The sequence below is a fragment of the Salmo salar genome, chromosome ssa06 (genome assembly GCF_905237065.1).
Source record: "Salmo salar chromosome ssa06, Ssal_v3.1, whole genome shotgun sequence".
Taxonomy (NCBI): domain Eukaryota; kingdom Metazoa; phylum Chordata; class Actinopteri; order Salmoniformes; family Salmonidae; genus Salmo; species Salmo salar.
This window is the reverse complement of record NC_059447.1, coordinates 12,070,588-12,096,853: the sequence shown is the minus strand read 5'-3', so window position 1 is coordinate 12,096,853 and position 26,266 is coordinate 12,070,588. Positions and strand designations below refer to the sequence as shown.

Sequence of the window (26,266 nt, the reverse complement as noted above, 5' to 3'; positions counted from 1 at the left end):
CACCCCAAGTCAGCCCGGCCGAGCCCCCTGGCTCATTGACTATAAGGCCTACAGATTAATTCAGTTTGTTTTTTATCAATGTGTGTGTGTGTATATATATGATTGTACAGGCGTGTATATTTCAAGAATTCCAATCTTTTACTTTTAGATGTGTGTGTATTGTTGTGTATTGTTAGATATTACTGCACTGTTGGAGCTAGGAACACAAGTATTTCTACACCCACAATAACATCTGCTAAATATGTGTATGCGACCAATACAATTTGAAGATTAGAGTGTGTGTTTGTGTTTGAGTACAAGTGCATAGGCTTGTGTGTGTGGGTTTGTAATTGGTGGAGTGTGGTATGTGCATTAATAACATTAGTGAAGTAAAACATAAAACATTGGGTTAGGTGTTATTACATGATCGGTTGAAGTTATTACATTATTCATTAAAAAAAGTTGTTACTCACCTGATAAAGTAACTTTTTACATTAAATGGAAAAAGTTACTACTATAACAATTCAACATTTTATCATATTAACCAACAAGATATTACATTTACCAGTTTTATTACATTATAAACCTAAAAGTTAATACATTAACCGTTGTTACAAGACACAGTATGCATAGTTCTTGCCTTGACCTCATGGATATTATTATCCAATGTATTATGGATTCGTTTAAGGATCATTTTAATCAATTTACATATTATAAAAATATAAAATTAAAGTGATAACTTCTTCTTTAGAAGATAAGGAATGGATGGAATTCATTGATCAATTGAATACATGAATATACACCTATTGTTGAAACATTATTCTACATAATGACATTTAATAATAATAGTATCATGAGTATACAATGGCTTGTGAAAGTATTCACCCCCTCTGCATTTTTCCTATTTTGTTGCTTTACGACCTGGAATTAAAATAGATTTTTGTGGAGTTTGTATCATTTGAATTGCACAACATGACTACCGCTTAAAAGATGCAAAATATTTCTTATAGTGAAATAAGACAAAAAAAATGAAAACTTGAGCGTGCATAACTATTCACCCCCCCAAAGTCAATACAGCTGCAAGTCTCTTGGGGTATGTCTCTATTTTTGCCCATTCTTCAAGGCAAAACTGCTCCAGCTCCTTCAAGTTGGTTGGGTTCCACTGGTGTACAGCAATCTTTAAGTCATACCACAGATTCTCAATTGGATTGAGGTCTGGGCTTTGCCTAGGCCATTCCAAGACATTTAAATGTTTCCCCTTAAACCACTTGAGTGTTGCTTTAGCAGTCTGCTTAGGGCCATTCTCCTGCGGGAAGGTGAACCTCCGTCCCAGTCTCAACTCTCTGAAAGACTGAAACAAGTTTCCTTCAAGAATTTCTCTGTATTTAGAGCCATCCATCATTCTTTCAATTCTGACCAGTTTCCCAGTCCCTGCCGATGAAAAACATGGAGATGGTGTTCTCTGGGTGATGGGAGGGGTTGGGTTTGCGCCAGACATAGCGTTTTCCTTGCTGGCCAAAAAGCTCAATTTTAGTCTCATCTGACCAGAGTACTTTCTTCCATATGTTTGGGGAGTCTCCCACATGCCTTTTGGTGAACACCAAATGTGTTTGCTTATTTTTTCTTTAAGCAATGGCTTTTTATCTGGCCACTCTTCCGTAAAGCCCAGTTCTGTGGAGTGTACGGCTTAAAGTGGTCCTATGGACAGATACTCCAATCTCCGCTGTGGAGCTTTGCAGCTCCTTCAGGGTTATCTTTGGTGTCTTTGTTGACCTCTCTGATTAATGCCCTCCTTGCCTGGCACGTGAGTTTTGGTGGCAGTCCTCTCTAGGCAGGTTTGTTGTGGTGCCATATTCTCTAAATTTTTTATGGATTTAATGGTGCTCCGTGGAATGTTCAAAGTTTCAGGTATTTTCTTTATAATCCAACCCTGATCTGTACTTCTCCACAACTTTGTCCCTGACCTGTTTGGAGACCTCCTTGGTCTTCATGGTGCCGCTTGCTTAATGATGTTGCAGACTCTGGGGCCTTTCAGAACAGGTGTGTGTGTGTATATATATATATATATATATATATATATATATATATATATATATATACACATACACACATACATACATACATACATACATACATATATATATATATATATATATATATATACACATACATACATATACTGAGATCATGTGACACTTAGATTGCACACAGGTGGACTTTAACTAATTATGTGACTTCTGAAGGTAATTGGTTGCACCAGATCTTATTTAGGGGCTTCATAGCAAAGGGGGTGAATACATCTGCACCCACCACTTATATTTTTTATTTATTATAATTTTTTTAACAAGTAATGTTTTTCATTTCACTTCACCAATTTTGACTATTTTGTGTATGCCCATTACATGAAATCCAAATAAAAATCCATTTAAATTACAGGTTGTAATGCAACAAAATAGGAAAAATGCCAAGGGGATGAATACTTTTGCAAGGCACTGTATGAAAGACGATAGAATTATCAACATCCCCCCCCCACACAGGTTCACTATGACATTTTCTATAACATTTGTCCATTTAGATCAATGTGTGATATTACATAGACACAGGGGAGACCTGATCCTAGATCAGAGCTGCATATTATGCTGCACAGAGGTTACCATGGTGATCAGACTAAATCAACTGTTTAAGAATGGGAGATGGATATGACTGTTCACTAGATTTTTTATACTGATCCTTTATTTAGGGATCTGGGACCGGTGACAGGTAGGAGGGAGAGGAAATACAGCACGTTTTTGTTTTCTGGTGTTTTTTCATTTGCCCTAAATAAGCAAAGCTCTTCCCACATAGACAAACATAGGGTTTCACTCCAGTGTGTGTTCGCTGGTGTGAATTTAGGGTCCTGATTGACTGAAGCTCTTCCCACACTTAACACAGGTAAAAGGTTTCTCTCTAGTGTGTGTTCGATGGTGTCTAGTCAGGGAGGAAGCTATAGCAAAGCTCTTCCCACACTGATCACAGCTAAAAGGCTTCTCTCCAGTGTGTGTTAGCTGGTGTGTAGTCAGGGTGGAAGCTAGAGCAAAGCTCTTCCCACATAGACAGACATAAGGTCTCTCTCCAGTGTGTGTTCGATGGTGTCTAGTCAGGGAGGAAGCTAGAGCAAAGTTCTTCCCACACTGATCACAGCTATAAGGTTTCTCTCCAGTGTGTGTTCGTTGGTGTGAATTTAGGGGCGCTGATTGACTGAAGCCCTTCCCACACTGATCACAGCTATAAGACTTCTCTCCTGTGTGTATGCACTGGTGTATAGTTAGGGCTTCTGATACAGCATAGCTTTTCCCACACTGATCACAGCTATAAGGCTTCACTCCAGTGTGTGTTAGCTTGTGTATGTTTAGGGCTCCCAAATACGAAAAGCTTTTCCCACAATCAAGGCAGGGGTAAGGTTTCTCTCCTGTATGAATTCTCAGATGAGATTTTAAGGTGTTAGAAGCAGCGAAACTCTTCCCACACTGTGAGCAGCAGTATGGTTTCTCTCCGGTGTGAATCCGCTGGTGAATAATGAAGTCACTCCGGCTTGTGAAACTCTTCCCACAGTCAGAACAGCAGTGGTGAGGTTTCTTCCCTGTACTTCTCTGCTGATGTTTCTTGAGATGTTCTGATCTGGAAAGACTCTTCTCTGTCTCGTCAGCAACATGTGGTTGAGAATCCCCAGATGATAAGCACCTGCCACTGAGAGAACGACGGTTAGGAGTGTCCCCTGTGAAACAAAGACATTGAATAACTAGATTTCGGAAATATGGGTCCATAAACAAATACTATAACAAATTTTTTTTGAAGTGTTATTTAGCAGACGATCTTATCCAGAGTGATTTACAGGAGCAATTAGGGTTAAGTATCTTGCTCAAGGGCACAGACAGATTTTCCACCAAGTCGGCTCAGAGATCCAAACCAGCAACCTTTCAATTTGTGGCTCAACGCTCTTAAACACAAGACTACCTGTCTCTCTTTTCATCAATATACACTCAGTGGGCAGTTTATTAGGTACACCACCCTCTGTTCACAAAATTTGATTGACAATTAACTAGCCCGAGTGTTTTACTGTTTATAAATCAATTAACAGAAGTTGCAGAAGCAGATTGTGGTCTCATCCACACGCCCCATTGTTCTTACTTGATGAAATCAAATCTCCCTCCTCCTCGTGTCCTTCTCTCACAGTTCCACTCTTCCCTGGTGTTTTCCTGCAGTCGACCAGCCTCACAGACACCCTCTTCAGACCCAGCAGTAAGGCACTACCAGGAGAGTTGTGACCAGGGGACTCCGGTATGGTGGAGGGGGACGGGATAGCTCTGTCCTGGAGACCACAGGAAGTATTGTACATAGAATATCATTAGACCAAATATTTGAGTACTTTAGTCTAAATCTCTGATTGATTGGTGCATCCTTATAATACCTCCTTTCTCCTGAAGTATGCAGTCATTCACTACTTTACACAAATGTACAGTTTTCAAATCACTTTGGGCCATTTTACAAATGGAAGTGGTATATTTTTTTACTAATGTAAAAACGTGTAACACTTGTAATGCCCCGTCTTATGTTCAGAACCTTTGATTGAGTATTCATTGGAGTTGAACACATCTTTCACCCCTGAGTTAATCTTGGTTAACACAGAACTAATGTCTCACGTAATTGGTCAGCCGCACAATTTAGTTCTGGGTTCATACGTGTTAGGATGAGAGCTTAACAAATGCTGGAATGAAGAGCTCCACCCTCTCTTTCAAGATACGGGCCGAATGTCCCCTCCCCTTTCCAAAATTCGGAGGATGCGAAATCGTGATTTGTCCAAATAACCAGAGAGGAAAAACAAACACCTGACCTACTGCTGCTCATTATGATGTAGTATTTATAGCCAAATCCAACAATTATTTGGTTTCACCTTCCATGTCTTTCTGGTGCCTTTTACAGCTTGTTCTAGCCTAAAGCGTTGCAGAGTTATGAATCCTATACATTTATATAAAATCAAGGTTTGGGGGGCATTAGCCCCGTCCCCCACACCACTGGAATGTCCGTTGACAGATATCTAACACATGGGCTAGTAAATACAATGAAGCCGGTTAAATGGCAGAGTTGTTAGTTTGGCCACTGTTGATCAGCACAGATTTGGTATGACCCCCTCCTTAGGATCATCTGGCAGAACGCCCAGAATATGTTCTATAAGTTAAGACAGGAGATGGTGCCAGACATGCCAGAACCAACCCTATGAACGATGACTATGTAACGTATCTGTAACCAGTATATAAGAGATCTAACGGGACTGCCGAGGGAGCTACCTTCAGAACGGTACTTTATACTTCTAAGTTTGACTTTGACCTCTCCAGCATGCTGATAAAAAAACCTTCATTCATTTAAGATTGACTTCGAGTGTCCCTGTGTTGAATTTCCACGAGAATCCCATCACATACACTACATGCCCAAAAGTATGTGGACACGTGCTCGTTGAACATCTCATTCAAAAATCATGGGCATTAATGTGGAGTTGGTCCCCCATTTGCTGCTATAACAGCCTCCACTTCTGGGAAGTCTTTCCACCAGATGTTGTAACATTGCTACAGGGACTTGCTTCAATTCAGCCACAAGAGCATTAGTGAGGCCGGGCACTGATGTTGGGCAATTAGGCCTGGCTTGCGGTCTGTGTTCCAATTCATCCCAAAGGTGTTCGATGGGGTTGAGGTCAGGGCTCTGTGCAGGCCAGTCAAGTTCTTCCACACCAATCTCAACAAACCATTTCTGTATGGACCTTGCTTTGTGCACGGGGGCATTGTCATGCTGAAACAGGAAAGGGCGTTCCCCAAACTGTTGCCACAAAGTTGGAAGCACAGAAACGTCTAGAATGTCATTGTATTCTGTAGCGTAAAGAATTCCCTTCACTGGAACTAAGGGACAGAACCATGACAAACAGCCCCAGACAATTATTCCTCCTCCACCAAACTTTACAGTTGACACTACGCATTGGGGCAGTTAGCTTTTCCTGGCATCCGCCAAACCCAGATTTGTCGTTCGGCGGTGAGCCTTACACCACTCCAGCCGACGCTTGGCATTGCGCATAGGCTTGTGTGCGGCTGCTCAGCTATGGAAACCCATTTCATGAAACTCCCGACGAACAGTTGTGCCTACGTTGCATCCAGAGGCAGTTTGGAACTCGGTTGGGAGTGTTGCAACTGAGGACAGACGATTGTTATGCGCTACGCGCTTCAGTACTCGGTGGTCCCATTCTGCGATCTTGTGTGGTATACCACTTCTCGATTGAGCCGTTATTGCTCCTAGACATTTCTACTTCACAATAACAGCACTTACAGTTGACCGGGGAAGCTCTAGCAGGGCAGAAATTTGACAAACTGACTTGTTGGAAAGATGGCATCTTATGACGGCACCACATTGAAAGTCACTGATCTCTTCAGTAAGGCCATTCTACTGCCAATGTGGGTCTATGGAGGTTGCATGGCTGTGTGCTCAATTTTATACACCTGTCAGCAACGGGTGTGGCTGAAATAGCCAAATCGAATAATTTGAAGGGGTGTCCACACACTTATGAATGTACTGTATTTATACTGTGGACTCCGACATTGCTCGTCCTAATATGTATATATTTCCTAATTCCATTCTTTTAAATTTGTGCAACGTTATTGTTGTGAATTGTTAGATATTACTGCACTGTTGGAACTAGGAACACAAGCATTTTGCTACACCTGTAATAAGATCTGATATGTATGTGTATGGACCAATACAATCTGATTTGTTTCCTCAGCTACAGTTTGAGTTGTGTCCTGTCTGACAGTGAAATATGGCTAGCACTTACTGTAGCTTGGACTATGGAGTAGCTAGCTACCGTTGCAGAAGTCCATTGCGTTGCATGCACTCTAAGGTAGCAGTGTGACAATTTTGTTTTGAACTGATGTAGTTCAATGCTGTGGGGCTTCCAGGCAGCCGCCCGAGAGTAACACGTATTACAATGTTTGTGTTGTTTTTTCATTTTTTGTGACGCACTGCATACTGTTCCTTGCTCTTTTAACGGATTAAGCATGACTTTGACAACGATGAACTGTACAAACGTTGTGGAATACTCATCACATTTCCTATGGTTTGACGAAAACATGCACCTCCACTGGCACCGCATATCCGAGACAAACTTTAGTGCTTCGGGATAATGCGCGTAAAAAGCCGGGTGAGATGGACTACAGCTGGTAAGGGCAGAGGGAGCAAAATACTGACAATAGAAGGTAACAGACCTAAAACACATCAAAAACACAATCACTCACGTGAATGCAGAATTCTAACTGAATTACGTGACGTCACAAAGACGTCCCAGAATGCCCCAGAGACCCCGAATGTGCTTGTTTGTAATCCAAGATCATTGAAAAACAAAGTGGATGAAGTTGAACTGCTTCTTCAAATCAGTAAATGCAGACATTGGATGCGTCACTGAAACTTGGGCCCACGAAAATATCCCAGATTAATCTATTTTCATATATAACTATCAGCTGTTCCGAAATGACAGGTCCAGAGAGGGGATGTGGCTATGTATGTGAACCACAGTATGCAGGCAAAGAGAAGAACTGACCCAGAGAAAGAGGAATTTGAGTGTATGTGGCGTCGGCTCCGTCCTAAACGACTCCCAAACTCAGTTTCAACTCTGTTCGTGAGAATACTCTACCATCCACCACGGGCAAATGAGAAAACACTTCGGTAGAACACTGTGGATTATCTCATCAACACTGTCGATGTGATCAGAATGTCCTATACCTAAAGTGTCAAACCCATGTACAACGAGTGACTGAAGGTCCATCTCTCTAACGTCATGCCTTGGAAAAATCCAGGAGAACTTAATTAAAAGAAAACTCATGCCAACAGTTTTATCTGAGTGCACAAATCAGTATGCCTGCCTACCTACCAAAGTCTGGCACTACTACCGCCCTTGTGAAAGACACACACTCCTGGCTGACTGCTAGACTCCAAAAAAAACCCAACAAGGTGAGGGTGTTACTTGCTGATATGTCCAAAGCCTTTGGTCGAGTAGATCACGCAAAGCTCCTGCAACATCTGTCTAACATTGAACTGTGTCCAAGGTTACTAGCCTGGCTCAACAGCTACACCACAGGAAGAAGGCAGAGGGTGATGGTTACTAGCCTGGCTCCACAGCTACACCACAGGAAGAAGGCAGAGGGTGATGGCAAATGGCACTTTTAGCCCTTGGTCAGAGGTGATCTCTGTTGTGCCACAAGGGGGCGTGGCCTCACCATATCTGTTTCTCCTTCACATGTCCACCCAAAAAGTTGTCTTCAGTGACACTCTGGACACTGGGTATGCAGACAGTGTAGGGCTGTCCCGAGTCATACCATTAACCAGCATCAAAGAGGACATTTCCATGGGCTTTGAGGCAAAGCAGCTGGAAGAGTGGGCCACATCCAACATGCTCCTGAATGGGAAAACGTCTGTGGAAATTGGGATATGTTTTTCTAGAGACCATCCACAACCTGCACCACTAATCCTAGGACAGGAAGTAACAGTGGTAACAACACCTAAGTATCTTGGTTTTCTGTTAGACTCGAAACTCAGTGGCGACACGTGGAGCAGTCAGTGAGGAAGGCCTCAAAAGGCCTGCACTTTTTGACTGTTCTTTCCAGAAATGGCATAGCCACTGAAGATCTGGTCACAGTCTATAATACACTGGTCTTTGTCTGGAATACGGTGGAGTGCTGTTAGTTGGATGCAGTAAAAAGCAGCAGGCCCAACTAGACAGGGTGCAGAGGAGGGCCTTGATCATCTCCAGAGGTGAAGCAGTCCAACCACAGCTCCCCTCACTGCAGAGCAGGCTGCAGTGCGTCTGGTGATGACCATCCACTGAATGACTTGCTCCCTCCAAAAAGCAGTAACTGCACCACCATGCTCCTGAGAAACAGCAACCAACTGTCCTGTATAACTGCCGTACGAATCGCCTGCGAAACGCCACTCCACCCACTGCTATGAGACTGTAATAACTCTAGATCTTAAATGGTTCACAATTATAGTTAGCTACCTTTCTTTGCCTTTTCGTTAGCTAGCTAGCTAGCTTCCAGCTGACTTGTGTTAGCTACCTAGCTGCAGAGGCTAGCTGCTTAAGCATCTAACGTTAGCTAATAGCAGCTGTATTGCTGCCAAGCATCCAAGTTGCTGACCAGGTTAGATAGTTTCAGCCAAATTTCAGAGTTCTAAGTTAGCATTGTCAGAAATACTACAAAAAAGGTAGCACATTGTTGGTTCTTAATGGACAGAAATGTGCACGTGATATTGATAAATTATAAATGTAATAAAAACTGTGGCACCTACAAGGTTAGTCAAACATTTCAGTCCAATGGTCACTTTATGGAAGCTAGTGACATTTTAATCCGCTAATTCTTTTTAGCTAAGTAGGAGCAAGAAATTCTGAACACACTACTAGAATATAATGAAATATATGACAATAAAATAGAAAATAATAATTGTGGTGACAGTCATTTTTATCTTAGCCAGGAAGACTAAGACAACAAAAACTAAAAAAGTGTGTACTGTATGACTGACTAATAGACCGTTCAGGGAACATGAAAGATGAGGATGGCATTAGCGTTTCTCTACAAGTTGGGTGAGTCAACATGTTATTTTTATTTTATATTTGCAAGCACACACAGAAATCAGTACCATGGATAGACGCATCCTATTCAGCTTAGGTTGATTGAACTAAATCGTTTTTGGCAGGGGAGCATCTTTGGTTTTATAAGTGGGGGGACATATATTTAAAACATTTTATCCAGTCGGATAAACACTCCAAACAGCCTACCCGACCTCTATCATGGTCCTAAAGCACACCGTTGCCTCGTTTTGTATCACATTCCAATTCTAACATTGGGGGGGACAAAAAAGCTATTTCAGAATGTGGGGGGACATGTCTCCCCGCCCCCAGTGAAAGTTGCACGTCTGATTGTTTGTATATTTTAGTTGTCACTGTAGTAGACTAAACATAGGTGATTAAAAACATATCAAGAATGTTTCAAGGACAGCTTTTTTCCATCTACGTAACATCACACAAAATCTGAAACTTTCTGTCCAAAAATGATGCAGAAAAATGTATCCATGCTTTTGTCACTTCTAGATTAGACTACTGCAATGCTCTACTTTCCGGCTACCCGGATAAAGCACTAAATAAACTTCAGTTAGTGCTAAACGCGGCTGCTATAATCTAGAACTCCAAAATTGTATCATATTACTCCAGTGCTAGCCTCTCTACACTGGCTTCCTGTTAAGGCTTGGACTGATTTCAAGGTTTTACTGCTAACCTACAAAGCATTACACAGGCTTGCTCCTATCCATCTTTCCGATTTGGTCCTGCCGTACATACCCACATGTACGTTCCGGTCACAAGACGCAGGCCTCCTTACTGTCCCGAGAATTTCTAAGTAAACAGCTGGAGGCAGGGCTTTCTCCTATAGAGCTCCATTTTTATGGAACGGTCTGCCTATCCATGTGAGAGACGCAGACTCGGTGTAATGGAAATTATATGATTAAAGGTTTGACTAAATGATTTCACTCAGAAACCATATAACCTGTTGAAATGTATTAGAAATAATAATGTGTTAAAGACTATAATCCAATGATGTGTGTGAGTAGACTTTTTAAGACTAGGACACTGTTACTACTTCAAAAGCAGGGCAGAGTTGATACGACAACCTTGGGAAAGGAACAGGAGAAGAGGCCTCCCTAAGTTAGAGAGAGAAACAACGGCCTGAGAAAGGCTTAGCTGGCAGGAGATTAGAAGACAGGTTGCAAGGTTTGATAATGAATGTATGTGTACTGTGGAAAAATACAGCCGCCTAAAGCGGGGTGGAGTTCTCTACTGATGAGAGTTCATTTGGGTGTGTGTGTGGTAATATAAAAGGCTTTGTGCATTGTATGGATTTTAGAGCTCTCATAAATAAACGTCCTGACCATTGTTAGCTGGGTCTCAGTCTGTTTCTTTCAACCGGAACCTTACACCTTCTGGTACAAACTGAGTAGTTAAATTGAAGTTCGGTTTAAGAATATTGATAACTTAATTCCCGTAACACTCGGTCGTGACCTTTTAAGTCTTTATTGAAGACTCATCTCTTCAGTAGGTCCTATGATTGAGTGTAGTCTGGCCCAGGGGTGTGAAGGTGAACAGAAAGGCACTGGAGCGACGAATCGCCCTTGCTGTCTCTGCCTAGCCGGTTCCTCTCTCTCCACTGGGATTCTCTGCCTCTAACCCTATTATGGGGGCTAAGTCACTGGTGTTCTTCCATGCCTTCCCTAGGAGCGGTGCGTCACTTGAGTGGGTTGAGTCACTGACGTGATCTTCCTGTCCGGGTTGGCGCCCCCCTCGGGTTTGTACCGTGGGGGAGATCTTCATGGGCTATACTCGGCCTTGTCTCAGGGTAGTAAGTTGGTGGTTTGAAGATATCCCTCTAGTGGTGTGGGGGCTGTGCTTTGGCAAAGTGGGTGGGGTTATATCCTGCCTGTTTGGCCCTGTCCGCAGGTATCGTCCAAATGGGGCCAGTGTCTCCCGACCCCTCCTGTCTCAGCCTCCAGTATTTATGCTGCAACAGTATATGTGTCGGGGGGCTAGGGTCAGTCTGTTATATCTGGATTATTTCTTCTGTCTTAACCAATGTGAATTTAAGTTCTCTCTATCTCAAAAGCCAACTGACATTTACTCCTGAGGTGCTGACCTGTTGCACCCTCTACAACCACTGTGATTATTATTATTTGACCCTGCTGGTCATCTAAGAACATTTGAACATCTTGGCCATGTTCTGTTATAATCTCCACCCGGCACAGCCAGAAGAGGACTGGCCACCCCTCATAGCCTGGTTCCTCTCTAGGTTTCTTTCTAGGTTCTGGCCTTTCTATGGAGTTTTTCCTAGCCACCGTGCTTCTACACCTGCATTGCTTGCTGTTTGAGGTTTTAGGCTGGGTTTCTGTACAGCACTTTGTGACATCGGCTGATGTAAAAAGGGCTTTATATATACATTTGATTGAATGATTAGATGATGTTGAAATGGTGCTTGAATAGTGGAGGCAGCGCCTGTTTTCTTTGCGTTAACAATAATTCAATAGTTATTTAGTAGTCTGAAAACATGCAAACCATTCACTTGCTTGACCATTCTGTAGGTCATGTAACTGTTTGTTACATGCAACATGTTTTGTTAACCTAACATGAAAGATGTTGCTCTCCGGTTTTATGATTAAAACAAAAAGGTGTGGTTGAATTTATTCTGCCACTGTCTTCTTGTCACGTCTGTGCCAAAGCATATGAACGAACAGGTTAGAGCAAACAAAATATCCCAAGTTTTTAATTACCATGATTGTTTATTTTGTCCAGCTGTTCAAATGGAAAAGGAAGATCAAAGATGACGAAAAGCAGGCCTAGACATGTTATACACCACAGTAGGCATACTGTTAATAAAATAAAACCAAACTTACCCGATCCATGTTGAAGCTATTTTTTCTTCAACATTTCTTAAAATAAAAAAACGTGACAGTAAATCTGTAGCTAGCCTACACTAGTTACTTTCTTTGCTACAACGTTCAGATAAAGAACACCTAGACCAGAGCAATCACACGTCCTTTTAAATATCAAAACTAGATTTAAAATTGTGACAAATAAATGTCCGATGTAAGCTAATAAGATCCTGGATAAGATCTTACCTGATCTATTAAAGTCAGGAAAACGTTTAACACCCTATTCACCAAGAATCCTGATGTCTGTTATCGTCTAACTCTACCCGAGAGTCTGTTGGAACAACGTCCTCTTCGAGATTCCAGATAGTTTTAATTGTCTGAGGCCCAGTAAGGGAAGCCTATAAAATACCAAACTGATTACAGCAGCGCTATCCGTGTACCGAACCAGTAAAACCCAAAGTATGTTCAATCCGACGTCCGCAGTGGCCATGCAGCCCTTACAGCAATGCAACCTCCGCAGTAGTCAGTGCATTTATACTTCCGTTTCACGGAGCAGCCTCAAATCAGTTGAGAAGGAAGTGGTCTTCTTTCTTTTGGTATTATGGCGGTCCGCCATAAACAATTGTTATAGGTTCATACATCCATCAAGTGTATTTGCTGTGTATCAGTCTACTATTCTGTAGTATTAATTCATTGCACTTAGTGAAAAACCAACTAACCCTACACCCATTACAACCTCATTATTCCACTACTTTGTCCCTCTGTTCCTACACCAGGCCAGCAGCCTGGGAGGACGGGATATTATCGTTCAAAACACCTTGGAACTCTGCAGTAAAATATTGTACACCCAAATACTTCTCTGCAGCTGCCACCACAACATATATCCACTGTGTTTTACATTCTATTCCTGCGGTACAGTTGACAACCATAGCTATGAACGCCCCAACAAAACAAAAAAAACTTACTGAAGCATGTTATTCCTATCACTCTCTATTGACATCGGCGTAATCACAGGAATCCTCTGGAGATCCTCAGGATCTCCAGCACCATGTGTAACCCTATAGTTTACACACACAACTTGTTCCATGAATACTACACATTAATTTCGCTCAGGTCCTCCTGCACACGTCTCACATCTATGAATCTCCCTGCTACACACTGCTGGAAGGAAGTAGTCAAGGAACGGAGCTTGTGTTTATACAGGAAGTACCGCCCCCACTTACCGTCAACCAATCATGTCAATGTCGAGCTATACAGAGCTTTAGATCTCGCCAGCTTGTTGTTTTAATACTCGAAAATTAGTTACTTTTGGCTCGTTCAGCCATCCTTGAGGGAAAAAAATGAAGGGGGAAAATGTGGGTTTTGGATTAAACGCCCAAAATAGGGTCAGGACAGGCTAAGGAGATCTTATACGTTTATTCTATGAGATAATAGCAGTCAGTTAATATGACCTTTATTAATTATGAATCCTTTATGTGATTGAAATGCTTTTTTATTGCATAAAGGATAGCTGATAAAGATTGATGAACAAAACGAACAAGATCTCCTAAACCTGTGTTTACAACAGTCCTTATTTTTGGCATTTATCAAAACAGCATACAAAACCGCCATTCATTTTCCCCATTTTGCCATGGTCCAACGAACCATGGCAAAATTTGTGCCTATAGAAAGATGCCATTACTATTTCTCGCTATAGAGCCCCACAGTGGACGAGTCATAATACCCATAAAACCTAGTGGCCAAACAGGGAAATGGTTCCAATTGTTTTCCACCATTCACTTTTCCCATAGGGGATTTTCCATAGGCTTACCCTGGCGAGACGTTTTGAGAACCATTTCAATCTCTCTTGGACAAGGTGACTTGTATCAATATAACCGTCTCTATTACACTCAAATGTCGCAAATGCAAATTAGGATAAAAGTAGACCATGCAAGACTAGAAATCCCTGGAAGCTCCTGCACATCTCCAGCTGACACCTTTGCTAACAGGTATTGTGTCATTTCAAATCTTGCCCATGACAGGTCACAGAATTGTCAATTTAAAAAAAGTTTGCCAATTTATTTATTACTACATTTAGCTTACATTAGATAGTTAATCCAGAGATTCTTACCTTTAATGCTAGGTCATTGATTGCAAGATATTAGCTGTTGTCCCTTAGTCTTTTAATGAATGCATAACGGTAAACCTAGACACTTGCATCCTATAGTATTCTGAGTGGTGACTCAAGGCTCGCTACTTTTGCTAGATTCATTGATACAATTATGGGTCTTTAGCATTCACATAATATTGGAGTCAGAGTCAAAATGTTCTTCACTCTTCACCTTCTTCTGGCATCTGTCCATACTTGGTCCCTTGCTCTTTTTAACTTACTTCAATGATCTTCACCTTTTCCTAATGTGTATTTTGGTCCTGTTTCATCCAACTGACAACACATTACATTATCAAAGTATGTTTGTCTATTTTATGTTTCTATCTGGAAACATCAGAGTCCTCTGAGGCGTGGGGTGGGGGTGGGGGTCCGGTCGGGGGTTCTCCCCGCCCGAGGCCTGGACACTTTTGAAAGGTAATTTATGACTTTTCAGAACCACTTGTCAAACAAAGTTTAAATGTATAATTTTCTTTTAAAAGCTATGACAGCTAATTTTGATATGCATACTAGAGGTCAAATATCAAATTTCTGTCAATCTGAACATTCTGAAGATGTGTCTGATGGATAGCTATGAATCTAATATTTCCAATGATATATGATTAAAGGGTAAACATGAGTAATAACCTGATGTACTGTATGCTGACGTTGTCATAGGGTAAAACCTCTATGGGAAAACTGAATGGGATCGAGGGATGAATAGAAATAGTGATAAAACACAGAAAGCTACCATTGCTGCAATGATAGAACACATTTTCAACTCCAGGGACATAGACCTTCAAAAAAAACACTATGAGACATTTTCACCCCAAGTGAGACAACCGAGCCCCCTGACTCATTGAATATAAGGCCTACAGATTCATTCAGTTTATTTCTGATCAATGTATGTGTATGAATGTACATGTGTGTACATTTCAAGAATTCCATTATTTTACTTTTGTATTTGTGTGTATTGTTGTATTTTTTTAGATATTACTGGACTGTTGGAGCTAGGAACACAAGCATTTCTACAGCCGCAATAACATCTGCTAAACATGTGTATGTGACAAATACAATTTTGAGGATTAGAGTGTGTGTTTGTGTGTGAGTACAGGTGCATAGGTTTGTAATTGGTGGAGGGTGGTATGTGCATTAACGTTAGTGAAGTAACACATAAAACATTGGTTTAGGAGTTATTACATGATCGGTTGAAATTATTACATTACTCATTAAAAAAAAGTTGTTACTCACATAATGTAACTTATTACATTAAATGTAGAAAGTTATTACGACAATCCAACATTTTATCATATTAACCAACAAGATATTACATTTACCGGTTTTATTACATTATAAATCTAAAAGTTATTACATTAACCGTTGTTACAAGACACAACATGCATAGTTCCTTCCTTGACCTCATGGATATTATTGTCCAAAGTATTATTGATCAGTTCAAGGAGCATTTTAATCAATTTAGATATTATTATAAAAATAAAGTGATAACTTCTTGTTCAGAAGATAACGGATTTCATTTATTGATCAATTGAATACATGAATATGCACCTATTGTTGAAACATTATTCTACATAATGACATTTAATAATAATAGAATCATAAGTATATGAAAGATACAATTATCAACATCCCCCCACACAAACAGGTTCACTATGACATTTTCTATAATATTTATCCACTTAGATCCCAATGTGTGATATTACATAGACACAGGGGAGACCTGATCCTAGATCAGAGCTGCATATTATGCTGCACAGAGGTTACCATGGTGATCAGACTAAGTCAACTGTTTAACAATAGGAGATGGATATGACTGTTCACTAGATGTTTTCTACTGATCCTTTATTTAGGGATCTGGAACTGGTGTCGGATAGGAGGGAGATGAAACATGCCATGTTTGTGCTTTTTGGTGTTGTCTCATTGGTCCTAAATTAACAAAGCTCTTCCCACATATATCTAAGGCTTCTGTCCTGTGTGTGTGTTCGCTGGTGTCTAATCAGGGCGGAAGCTAGAGCAAAGCTCTTCCCACATAGACAGACATAAATTCTTGATAGCATTTGTGTGTTATAAAAAAAGTAAATTTACAAAAGAAACATACTGCAATTTGACATACCAGGTATAAAGCAGAAATTCACTTGAAAAATAAAAATCATTTTGGTGCCCCCATCAATATTACAAACTTACAGTATCATATTTATGCTCATATTTATGCTCATATATATATATATATATATATATATATATATATACTGCTCAAAAAAATAAAGGGAACACTTATACAACACATCCTAGATCTGAATGAAAGAAATAATCTTATTAAATACTTTTTTCTTTACATAGTTGAATGTGCTGACAACAAAATCACACAAAAATAATCAATGGAAATCCAATTTATCAACCCATGGCGGTCTGGATTTGGAGTCACACTCAAAATTAAAGTGGAAAACCACACTACAGGCTGATCCAACATTGATGTAATGTCCTTAAAACAAGTCAAAATGAGGCTCAGTAGTGTGTGTGGCCTCCACGTGCCTGTATGACCTCCCTACAACGCCTGGGCATGCTCCAGATGAGGTGGCGGATGGTCTCCTGAGGGATCTCCTCCCAGACCTGGACTAAAGCATCCGCCAACTCCTGGACAGTCTGTGGTGCAACGTGGCGTTGGTGGATGGAGCGAGACATGATGTCCCAGATGTTCTCAATTGGATTCAGGTCTGGGAAACGGGCGGGCCAGTCCATAGCATCAATGCCTTCCTCTTGCAGGAACTGCTGACACACTCCAGCCACATGAGGTCTAGCATTGTCTTGCATTAGGAGGAACCCAGGGCCAACCGCACCAGCATATGGTCTCACAAGGGGTCTGAGGATCTCATCTCGGTACCTAATGGCAGTCAGGCTACCTCTGGCGAGTACATGGAGGGCTGTTCGGCCCCCCAAAGAAATGCCACCCCACACCATGACTGACCCACCGCCAAACCGGTCATGCTGGAGGATGTTGCAGGCAGCAGAATGTTCTCCACGGCGTCTCCAGACTCTGTCACGTCTGTCACGTGCTCAGTGTGAACCTGCTTTCATCTGTGAAGAGCACAGGGCGCCGGTGGCGAATTTGCCAATCTTGGTGTTCTCTGGCAAATGCCAAACGTCCTGCACGGTGTTGGGCTGTAAGCACAACTCCCACCTGTGGACGTCGGGCCCTCATACCACCCTCATGGAGTCTGTTTCTGACCGTTTGAGCAGACACATGCACATTTGTGGCCTGCTGGAGGTCAATTTGCAGGGCTCTGGCAGTGCTCCTCCTGCTCCTCCTTGCACAAAGGCGGAGGTAGCGGTCCTGCTGCTGGGTTGTTGCCCTCCTACAGCCTCCTCCACGTCTCCTGATGTACTGGCCTGTCTCCTGGTAGCGCCTCCATGCTCTGGACACTATGCTGACAGACACAGCAAACCTTCTTGCCTCAGCTCGCATTGATGTGCCATCCTGGATGAGCTGCACTACCTGAGCCACTTGTGTGGGTTGTAGACTCCGTCTCATGCTACCACTAGAGTGAAAGCACCGGCAGCATTCAAAAGTGACCAAAACATCAGCCAGGAAGCATAGGAACTGAGAAGTGGTCTGTGGTCAGCACCTGCAGAACCACTCCTTTATTGGGGGTGTCTTGCTAATTGCCTATAATTTCCACCTGTTGTCTATTCCATTTGCACAACAGCATGTGAAATGTATTGTCAATCAGTGTTGCTTCCTAAGTGGACAGTTTGATTTCACAGAAGTGTGATTGACTTGGAGTTACATTGTGTTGTTTAAGTGTTCCCTTTATTTTTTTGAGCAGTGTATATATATATATTATGTTAACTAATAGCAAAGAACAGTTTTGGAATTGGCCTAATCAAGACCAAATTAAATCTGTGTGACATGATACCCTTTGGCTTTATCATTGTACACAGTGCAGGTTTTAATCATGACCAGAGGGACCGCCTAAGCGCCAAATTATCCTAGGTAGATTTAAAACAGAGTAAATCTGCGGTTCTAGTGAGAACTGGAAAAATGTTTCACAAACTCATTCATGTTGAGGGAGCATGCCCTCCTTGACTCAACACTGAGAATTCTGAGGTGACTTTACCTGTCATCAACCATTGGTGTGTTTTAATCAGTTTTAAAGCTGAGAAGCTTCTCTCGCAAGAAGCACTGCTGACTGATGTAACAACAGAAAACTTACAAAGTCGAAATAGCTCATGGAAGACATCTTTATAAGGTTCTAGAAACACAACAAAGTCAAGGAGAGCAGACGGTCTGTCCCTTCCACTTTTCTCTCTCCTATCAAGAAGCCGTTTGGTCTAAATCTGACTCAGAGGTCTGAGCAAAGGCAAACAGAGGCTCATCATTCAAGAATGTTGTACTCTTTGGGTAGAGAGACTGGACCCCTTGCATTATGTCGCAATTCTTCTTTGAAAAACTCCTCTGCAGCTCAGCTGTGAGACTGTCAAGCACCTGATAAAAGATAGTTCTTTGGAAGCTCTCACCATCACTTTGGTCACTATTTTTCTGTCCTACAGTGCTCATCATCAATGAGTCGTGAAATCTTAAGCTTGTTTTAGGCTGTCTTTTACACACTGTTTGTACACTTATTTTGCAGTGCTCTGCAATCTCTTCAACCTCTTTCCATAATTCTCCAAAGTAACCCTCACTTCTGTAGTCCTGTAATGTGTCTGTAAGGGCACCTACTAGATCCACAGCCCTTGCTAGGTCAAGAGAGCTTGATTGGAGCATGTCAGAAAGACATTTGGCATCAAGCACTTTACAAAAGGTAACCAAAAGCCCTCTGAAATGTAAATCTATCTGAGAAAGAAGGCCCCTTGCCTCCACTGATCTATCACCACTATTTTCAAGTGTGATATCCTGTAGCACTCTCAGAACTGTTGGAAGCCTGTCCTTCAGATTATGGCATGCTATGTATCTGCATGCCCACCTTACATCTGTAAGTCTCTGTAGCTCCCTGGGCTGCTGCTGTGGATACAACTCTTTCTGAACTGCAACTTACAAAAACCTGACAGTGATGTGAAGGCAGATTCAGGTGTATTGGGCAGAGAAAAATGCCTACAGGCGAAACATTAAGTAGAATCTTGACTTACAGAATGTTCAGGCCATGAATTGTCCTCATACCAGGAGTTGTTGAACGCCCTTTTCCTAGTACCATGCTGAGTTCAGGAAATGTCTTCAAACACGGCTTTACGGGACCCTCTTCTCTGGATCTTGAAATGTCTGAAATACACATTAAATAATGTGTCATATCTCTATGGAAATGTATAATTAATTAATTAGATACTAACAGCTGCTAACTAAAATGTGTAGTTTAAAGTATAGGCCTGGCCTACCATTGGGTCCTCTTGTAAGATTATATCTGGTGCTTGATGCAGTTGGGAGGGGCTCGATGACATCTCCTGGCAGCCCTGGCTCACGGTCTTGCTCAGAGCCAGAGGTCTCTGTGTTATCTCTTGATACATCTATTACATTAAAATAACACAGGAACCATTAGTGTATAATCATGTTTAAAGAAAGTGATATCACAAAGATCACAGTGCCCACCAAATCTATGACAATAGAGAATGAATTGTAAGCACCAAAATGTGTTTGTCAAAATGATATCTGAAAATGTCAGTTGTTGAACATAATACTTATATTTGCAATAGCAATTCATGACATATGCAGTTGAGGAATATTCCATGTACCAACACTACATATAGGATGGACATTCCAAAATACAGTATTCCTTTATTTATTTTATTTTTTATTTCACCTTTATTCAACCAGGCAAGCCAGTTGAGAGCAAGTTCTCATTTACAACTGCGACCTGGCCAAGATAAAGCAAAGCAGTGTGACACAAAAACAACAGTTACACATGGAATAAACAAATGTACAGTCAATAACACAATAGAAAAATCTATATACAGTGTGTGCAAATTAAGTAAGATTAGGAGGTAAGGCAATAAATAGGCCGTAGTGGGGAAATAATTACAATTTCGCGAATAAACACTGGAGTGATAGATGTGCAGAAGATGAGTGTGCAAGTAGAGATACTGGGGTGCAAAGAAAATAAAAAAATATAAATAACAATATGGGGATGAGGTAGTTGGATGGGCTATTTACAGATGGGCTATGTACAGGTGCAATGATCTGTAAGCTGCTCTGATAGCTGATGCTTAAAGATAGTGAGGGAGATGAGTCTCCAGCTTCAGTGATTTTTGCAATTCGTTCCAGTCATTGGCAGCAGAGAACTGGAAGGAAAGGCGGCTAAAGGAGGAATTGGCTTTGGGGGTGACCAGTGAGATATACCTGCTGGAGCACGTGCTACGGGTGGGTGCTGCTATGGTGACCAGTGAGCTGAGATAAGGCAGGGCTTTACCTAGCAAGGACTTATAGATGACCTGGAGCCAGTGGGTTTGGCGACGAATATGAAGCGAGGGCCAGCCAACGAGAGCATACAGGTCACAGTGGTGGGTAGTATATGGGGCTTTGGTGATGAAACGGATGGCACTGTGATAGACAGCATCCAATTTGCTGAGTAGAGTGTTGGAGGCTATTTTGTAAATGACATCGCCGAAGTCAAGGATCGGTAGGATAGTCAGTTTTACAAGGGTATGTTTGGCAGCATGAGTGAAGGATGCTTTGTTGCGAAATAGGAAGCCAATTCTAGATTTATTTTTGGATTGGAGATGCTTAATGTGAGTCTGGAAGGAGAGTTTGCAGTCTAACCAGACACTTAGGTATTTGTAGTTGTCCACATATTCTAAGTCGGAACCGTCCAGAGTAGTGATGCTAGGCGGGCGGGCAGGTGCGAGCATCAATCGGTTGAAGAGCATGCATTTAGTTAACTTGCATTTAAGAGCAGTTGGAGGCCACGGAAGAAGAGTTGTATGGCATTGCATCTCGTCTGGAGGTTAGTTAACACAGTGTCCAAAGAAGGGCCAGAAGTATACAGAATGGTGTCGTCTGCGTAGAGGTAGATCAGAGAATCACCAGCCGCAAGAGAGACATTATTGATATATACAGAGAAGAGTCGGCCCGAGAATTGAACCCTGTGGCACCCCCATAGAGACTGCCAGAGGTCCGGACAACAGGCCCTCCGATTTGACACACTAATCTCTATCTGAGAAGTAGTTGGTTAACCAGGCGAGGCAGTCATTTGAGAAACCAAGCCTGTTGAGTCTGCTGATAAGAATACGGTGATTGACAGAGTCGAAAGCCTTGGCCAGGTCGACAGCTGCACAGTATTGTCTTTTGTCAATGGCGATTATGATATTGTTTAGGACCTTGAGCGTGGCTGAGGTGCACCCATGACCAGCTCGGAAACCAGATTGCATAGCGGAGAAGGTACGGTGGGATTCGAAATCGTCGGTGATCTGTTTGTTAACTTGGCTTTCGAAGACCTTAGAAAGACAGGGTAGGATAGATATAGGGCTGTAACAGTTTGGGTCTAGAGTGTCTCCACCTTTGAAGAGGGGGATGACCGCGGTAGCTTTCCAATCTTTGGGGATCACAGATGATACGAAAGAGAGGTTGAACAGGCTAGTAATAGGGGTTGCAACAATTGCGGCAGATAATTTTAGAAAGAGAGGGTCTAGATTGTCTAGCCCAGCTGATTTGTAGGGGTCCAGATTTTGCAGCTCTTTCAGAGCATCAGGTATCTGGATTTGGGTGAAAGAGAAATGGGGGAGGCTTGGGCAAGTTGCTGTGGGGGGTGCAGAGCTGTTGACCGGGGCAGGGGTAGCCAGGTGGAAAGCAAGGCCAGCCATAGAAAAATGCTTATTGAAATTCTCGATAATCATAGATTTATCGGTGGTGACAGTGTTTCCTAGCATCAGTGCAGTGGGCAGCTGGGAGGAGGTGCTCTTATTCTCTTTACAGTGTCCCAGAACTTTTTGGAGTTTGTGCTACAGGATGCAAATTTCTGTTTGAAAAAACTAGCCTTTGCTTTCCTAACTGCCTGTGTATATTGGTTCCTAACTTCCCTGAAAAGTTGCATATCGCGAGGGCTATAATCGATGCTAATGCAGTACGCCACATGATGTTTTTATGCTGGTCAAGGGCAGTCAGGTCTGGAGTGAACCAAGGGCTATATCTGTTCCTGGTTCTAAATTTTCTGAATGGGGCATGCTTATTCATGATGGTGAGGAAAGCACTTTTAAAGAATAACCAGGCATCCTCTACTGACGGAATGAGGCCAATATCTTTCCAGGATACCCGAGCCAGGTCGATTAGAAAGGCCTGCTCGCTGAAGTGTTTTAGGGAGCGTTTGACTGTGATGAGGGGTGGTAGTTTGACCGCGGACCCATTACGGATGCAGGCAATGAGGCAGTGATCGCTGAGATCCTGGTTGAAGATGGCAGAGGTGTATTTAGAGGGCAGGTTGGTCAGGATGATATCTATGAAGGTGCCTGAGTTTACGGATTTGGGGTTGTACCTGGCAGGTTCCATGATAATTTGGGTGAGATTGAGGGCATCTATCTTAGATTGTAGGACGGCCGGGGTGTTAAGCATATCCCAGTTTAGGTCACCTAACAGTACAAACTCTTAAGATAAATGGGGGCAATTAATTCACATATGGTGTCCAGGGCGCAGCTGGGGGCTGAGGGGGGTCTGTAACAAGCGGCAACAGTGAGAGACTTATTTCTGGAAAGGTGGATTTTTAAAAGTAGAAGCTCGAACTGTTTGGGCACAAATCTGGATAGCATGACAGAACTCTGCAGGCTGTCTCTGCAGTAGATTGCAACTCCACCCCATTTGGCAGTTCTGTCTTGGGGGAAATGTATACACATACAGAGAGGCATTTTTCAGCTATGATTTTACCACTCAGAATCCAGAATGGATATGACAATGGGACCAGTACAGGACGTAATACACCCTTACAACAATCTGCTTTTTGATCTTCTTGACTTCTTATCTGGTAAACTGCTACTGTGTGTCAAGAAAAGAGCCCCAATTAGGGGTTAGTGTACTCCAGTAAAAAAGGATTGGTTTAGATTAAAAACTATTGCCCTGTGTCCCCGTTCATAGGGGCATGAGAGACTAGTCAGTGGTAGAATTGAGTTGGCACTTTATTGGCCCAAACACCCACAAGGTTGAGGTTACTCATGGACAGTAATTAATATATATATATATTTTTTGTTGTTGCATTGATGCATTGTGTCTTCTAACTGTCCAAGAATAGGATCCAAAGTGTTAGGAAATATTTGTTCCCATAAATACAAAGGAGGATGTCTCTCCTCATACCTCTGGCACTTTAGTCAGACTGCCAGACTTTACACCACAGAGCCAATCAGGAGAGAATACATACAGGTCAAGGGTGCCAATTGAAAGTCAAGGGCTGTGTCTGTGCCTTTTGGATTACTCTCTCTCTCTTTACAGAGAACCCCTGTGGTTCAAGTCAAGAGCTACCCTTCCCATTTCAGTCTGCTCTGCGCACGTCTGAAAGTGACAGAGCCAGCAGCCAAGATAATTTTTCACAGTATGTCATAAAAAAGTATTACACTTATGAATGTATGTAAAATGCTAATATGTATTAGATCCAGTACAATGGAATAACTAAGACCTGAATTAGAATGTAGCATGTTCCGATTCCTCCTTCTCTTTCTGTCCAGCAGGGTCAACCAAAAACACTTGGCCTGATGGTTCATGCAGATATTGGGGAAGCAATATAGAAACGTATTGATCCCTTAAATTATTTCACTATTAAGTGACCCATATCACAACCCTCATACCTCTTCACAAAAATGTACCTAAATCAATTTTGGAAAAAGGATTTTACTCACAAAAGATGTTGGAATTTATTTTTCCAGTTAGAAATCGTAGGCCATGAATCAAATAACTATTTTCATCAGAAAAACGAACCCTCAAATGCAATATTGCATTTTGTAAGTTGTCTGCAGGTGGCTTGTTGTGAATGCACTCAAATATCAAGTCATTATCAGGTTATGGAAACTGCGTTCTAATACTCAACGTAGAAGGATTTGTCTTAATGTACAGTATATGAAAGTGATGCTATGAAAAGGATTCATTCACGTTATCAAGCTCACTCTGACTGACAAATCACTGCCTATTACTGTGATTAAAAAGACCATATGAAACATTGTTTTGCATGAGGCCTACCTGTGCACCTTCCTTTAAGCACCTCTGTTTGAACACCTCTCCTGTCCTTGATCCATACCACATACAGCCGTTTGCGGATCTTTTCAGTGTCTATGTGAAAGATAGCAAAATGTTCCAGCCTCACAATAACTAACTTTAAAAAAAATATGTAACACCCATGTAAAATGAAGGCCTGCAAGCTTACACTTATATTTTGAAAAATTAATGTAAAATCATGTGAGATGAAAATTGACAAACTATAGGGTGTGCAATGTGTAAGCCCACTGACTGGACATTTTGAACCTTGTTTGAAGTAACTAGGTCACATGACCAAGGAAGGAGCTATTGAAATGTGAATTTTTTTAAAATTCCTATAAAAACGTGAGAGATGAAAACGGACAAACTAAAGGGTGTGCAATATAGAAGGGTAGTAAGTGGACATTCTGAACCTTGTTTGAGTCCAGTAGGTCATATGATTAATGCAAAACAAAAAGGGCGACCCGCCCTGAATTACGGGTCACAAATGGCCATACAGCTGTAACAATGTTCGCTGATAGTCGGGATGCAAGTTCAGGGAGTGAGTATTTTAATAAATAAACGCAACATAATACGAAGCACGAACAACGCATAGACAAGAAACAGAAACAATAACGCTTCGGGAAGGAACCAAAGTGAGTGACATATATAGGGAAGGTAATCAGGGAAGTGAAGTCCAGGTGAGTCTAATGACGCGCAGGTACGCGTAACGATGGTGACAGGTGTGTGCCATAATGAGCAGCCTTGTGACGTAGAGGCCGGAGAGGAAGCACACGTGACAACAGCGATGCAGCCTCCGCAGAAGTCAGGGCATCCATACCTCTTGCGCTTTACCGAGTAGAGTTGTTGTGACGGAAATAGTTTTCTTCTTCGGTGTCATTACGTTTGCACATTTTGTTTGTGCGTGCTGCCACCTACTCTGCAGTAGTAATCAATCACGTTACATGTGACACACACAAAAAATAAAATTGCACCACCAACCCTAAACCTATATTACACTATTTCATAATATATACAGCACTAGTCAATTGTTTGGAAACACCTACTTATTCCAGGGTTTTTCTTTATTTTTGCTATTTTCTACATTGTAGAACAATAGTGAAGACATGTAAACTATTAAATAAGACTCAAGAATCATGTAGTGTAAAAAAAAGAAGATGAAATGTGTTAAGCAAATCTGGAACGCATTTCAATTAACAGGTGTGCCTTGTTGAAAGTTTATTTGTGGAATTTGTTTACTTCTTAATGCGTTTGAGCCAATCAGTTAGGGTGGTATACAGGTAGGGGTGGTATACAGAAGATAGCCCTATTTGGTAAAAGACCAAGTTCACATTATGGAAAGAACGGCTCAAATAAGCAGAGAGAAACTACAGTCGATCATTACTTTATGACATGGTCAGTCAATCTGGAAAATGTCAAGAACTTTGAAAGTTTCTTCAAGTGCAGATACAAAACCCATCCAGCGCTGATGAAGAAACTGGCTCTCATGAGGTCCACCACAGGAAAGGAAG

General features: G+C 41.8%; 1 protein-coding gene and 1 long non-coding RNA gene across 4 annotated transcripts; both read right to left on the bottom strand.

Annotated features, from left to right (window-relative positions):
* Positions 1-534: 534 nt before the first annotated feature.
* LOC123743383 (uncharacterized) lies at positions 535-16,912 on the bottom strand. The gene is made up of 2 exons (XR_006770142.1): positions 16,151-16,912; positions 535-782 (listed from the first exon to the last, which is right to left on the bottom strand). It is a non-coding gene; the product is annotated as an uncharacterized lncRNA (long non-coding RNA).
* Positions 2,238-13,639, bottom strand: LOC123723759 (zinc finger protein 239). 3 transcript variants are annotated; one of them, XM_045719738.1, is made up of 4 exons: positions 13,425-13,639; positions 12,481-12,516; positions 4,147-4,327; positions 2,245-3,733 (listed from the first exon to the last, which is right to left on the bottom strand). In XM_045719738.1, exons 2-4 carry the CDS (start codon positions 12,487-12,489, stop codon positions 2,868-2,870), a joined length of 1,056 nt encoding a protein of 351 aa, XP_045575694.1. In that variant the 5' UTR covers positions 12,490-12,516; positions 13,425-13,639; the 3' UTR covers positions 2,245-2,867. The 3 variants fall into 3 exon arrangements, with proteins under 3 accessions (XP_045575693.1, XP_045575694.1, XP_045575695.1); XM_045719739.1 differs by having other exon boundaries at positions 3,434-3,705; XM_045719737.1 differs by lacking the exons at positions 12,481-12,516; positions 13,425-13,639 and adding an exon at positions 6,830-9,843 and having other exon boundaries at positions 2,238-3,733.
* Positions 16,913-26,266: the final 9,354 nt, after the last annotated feature.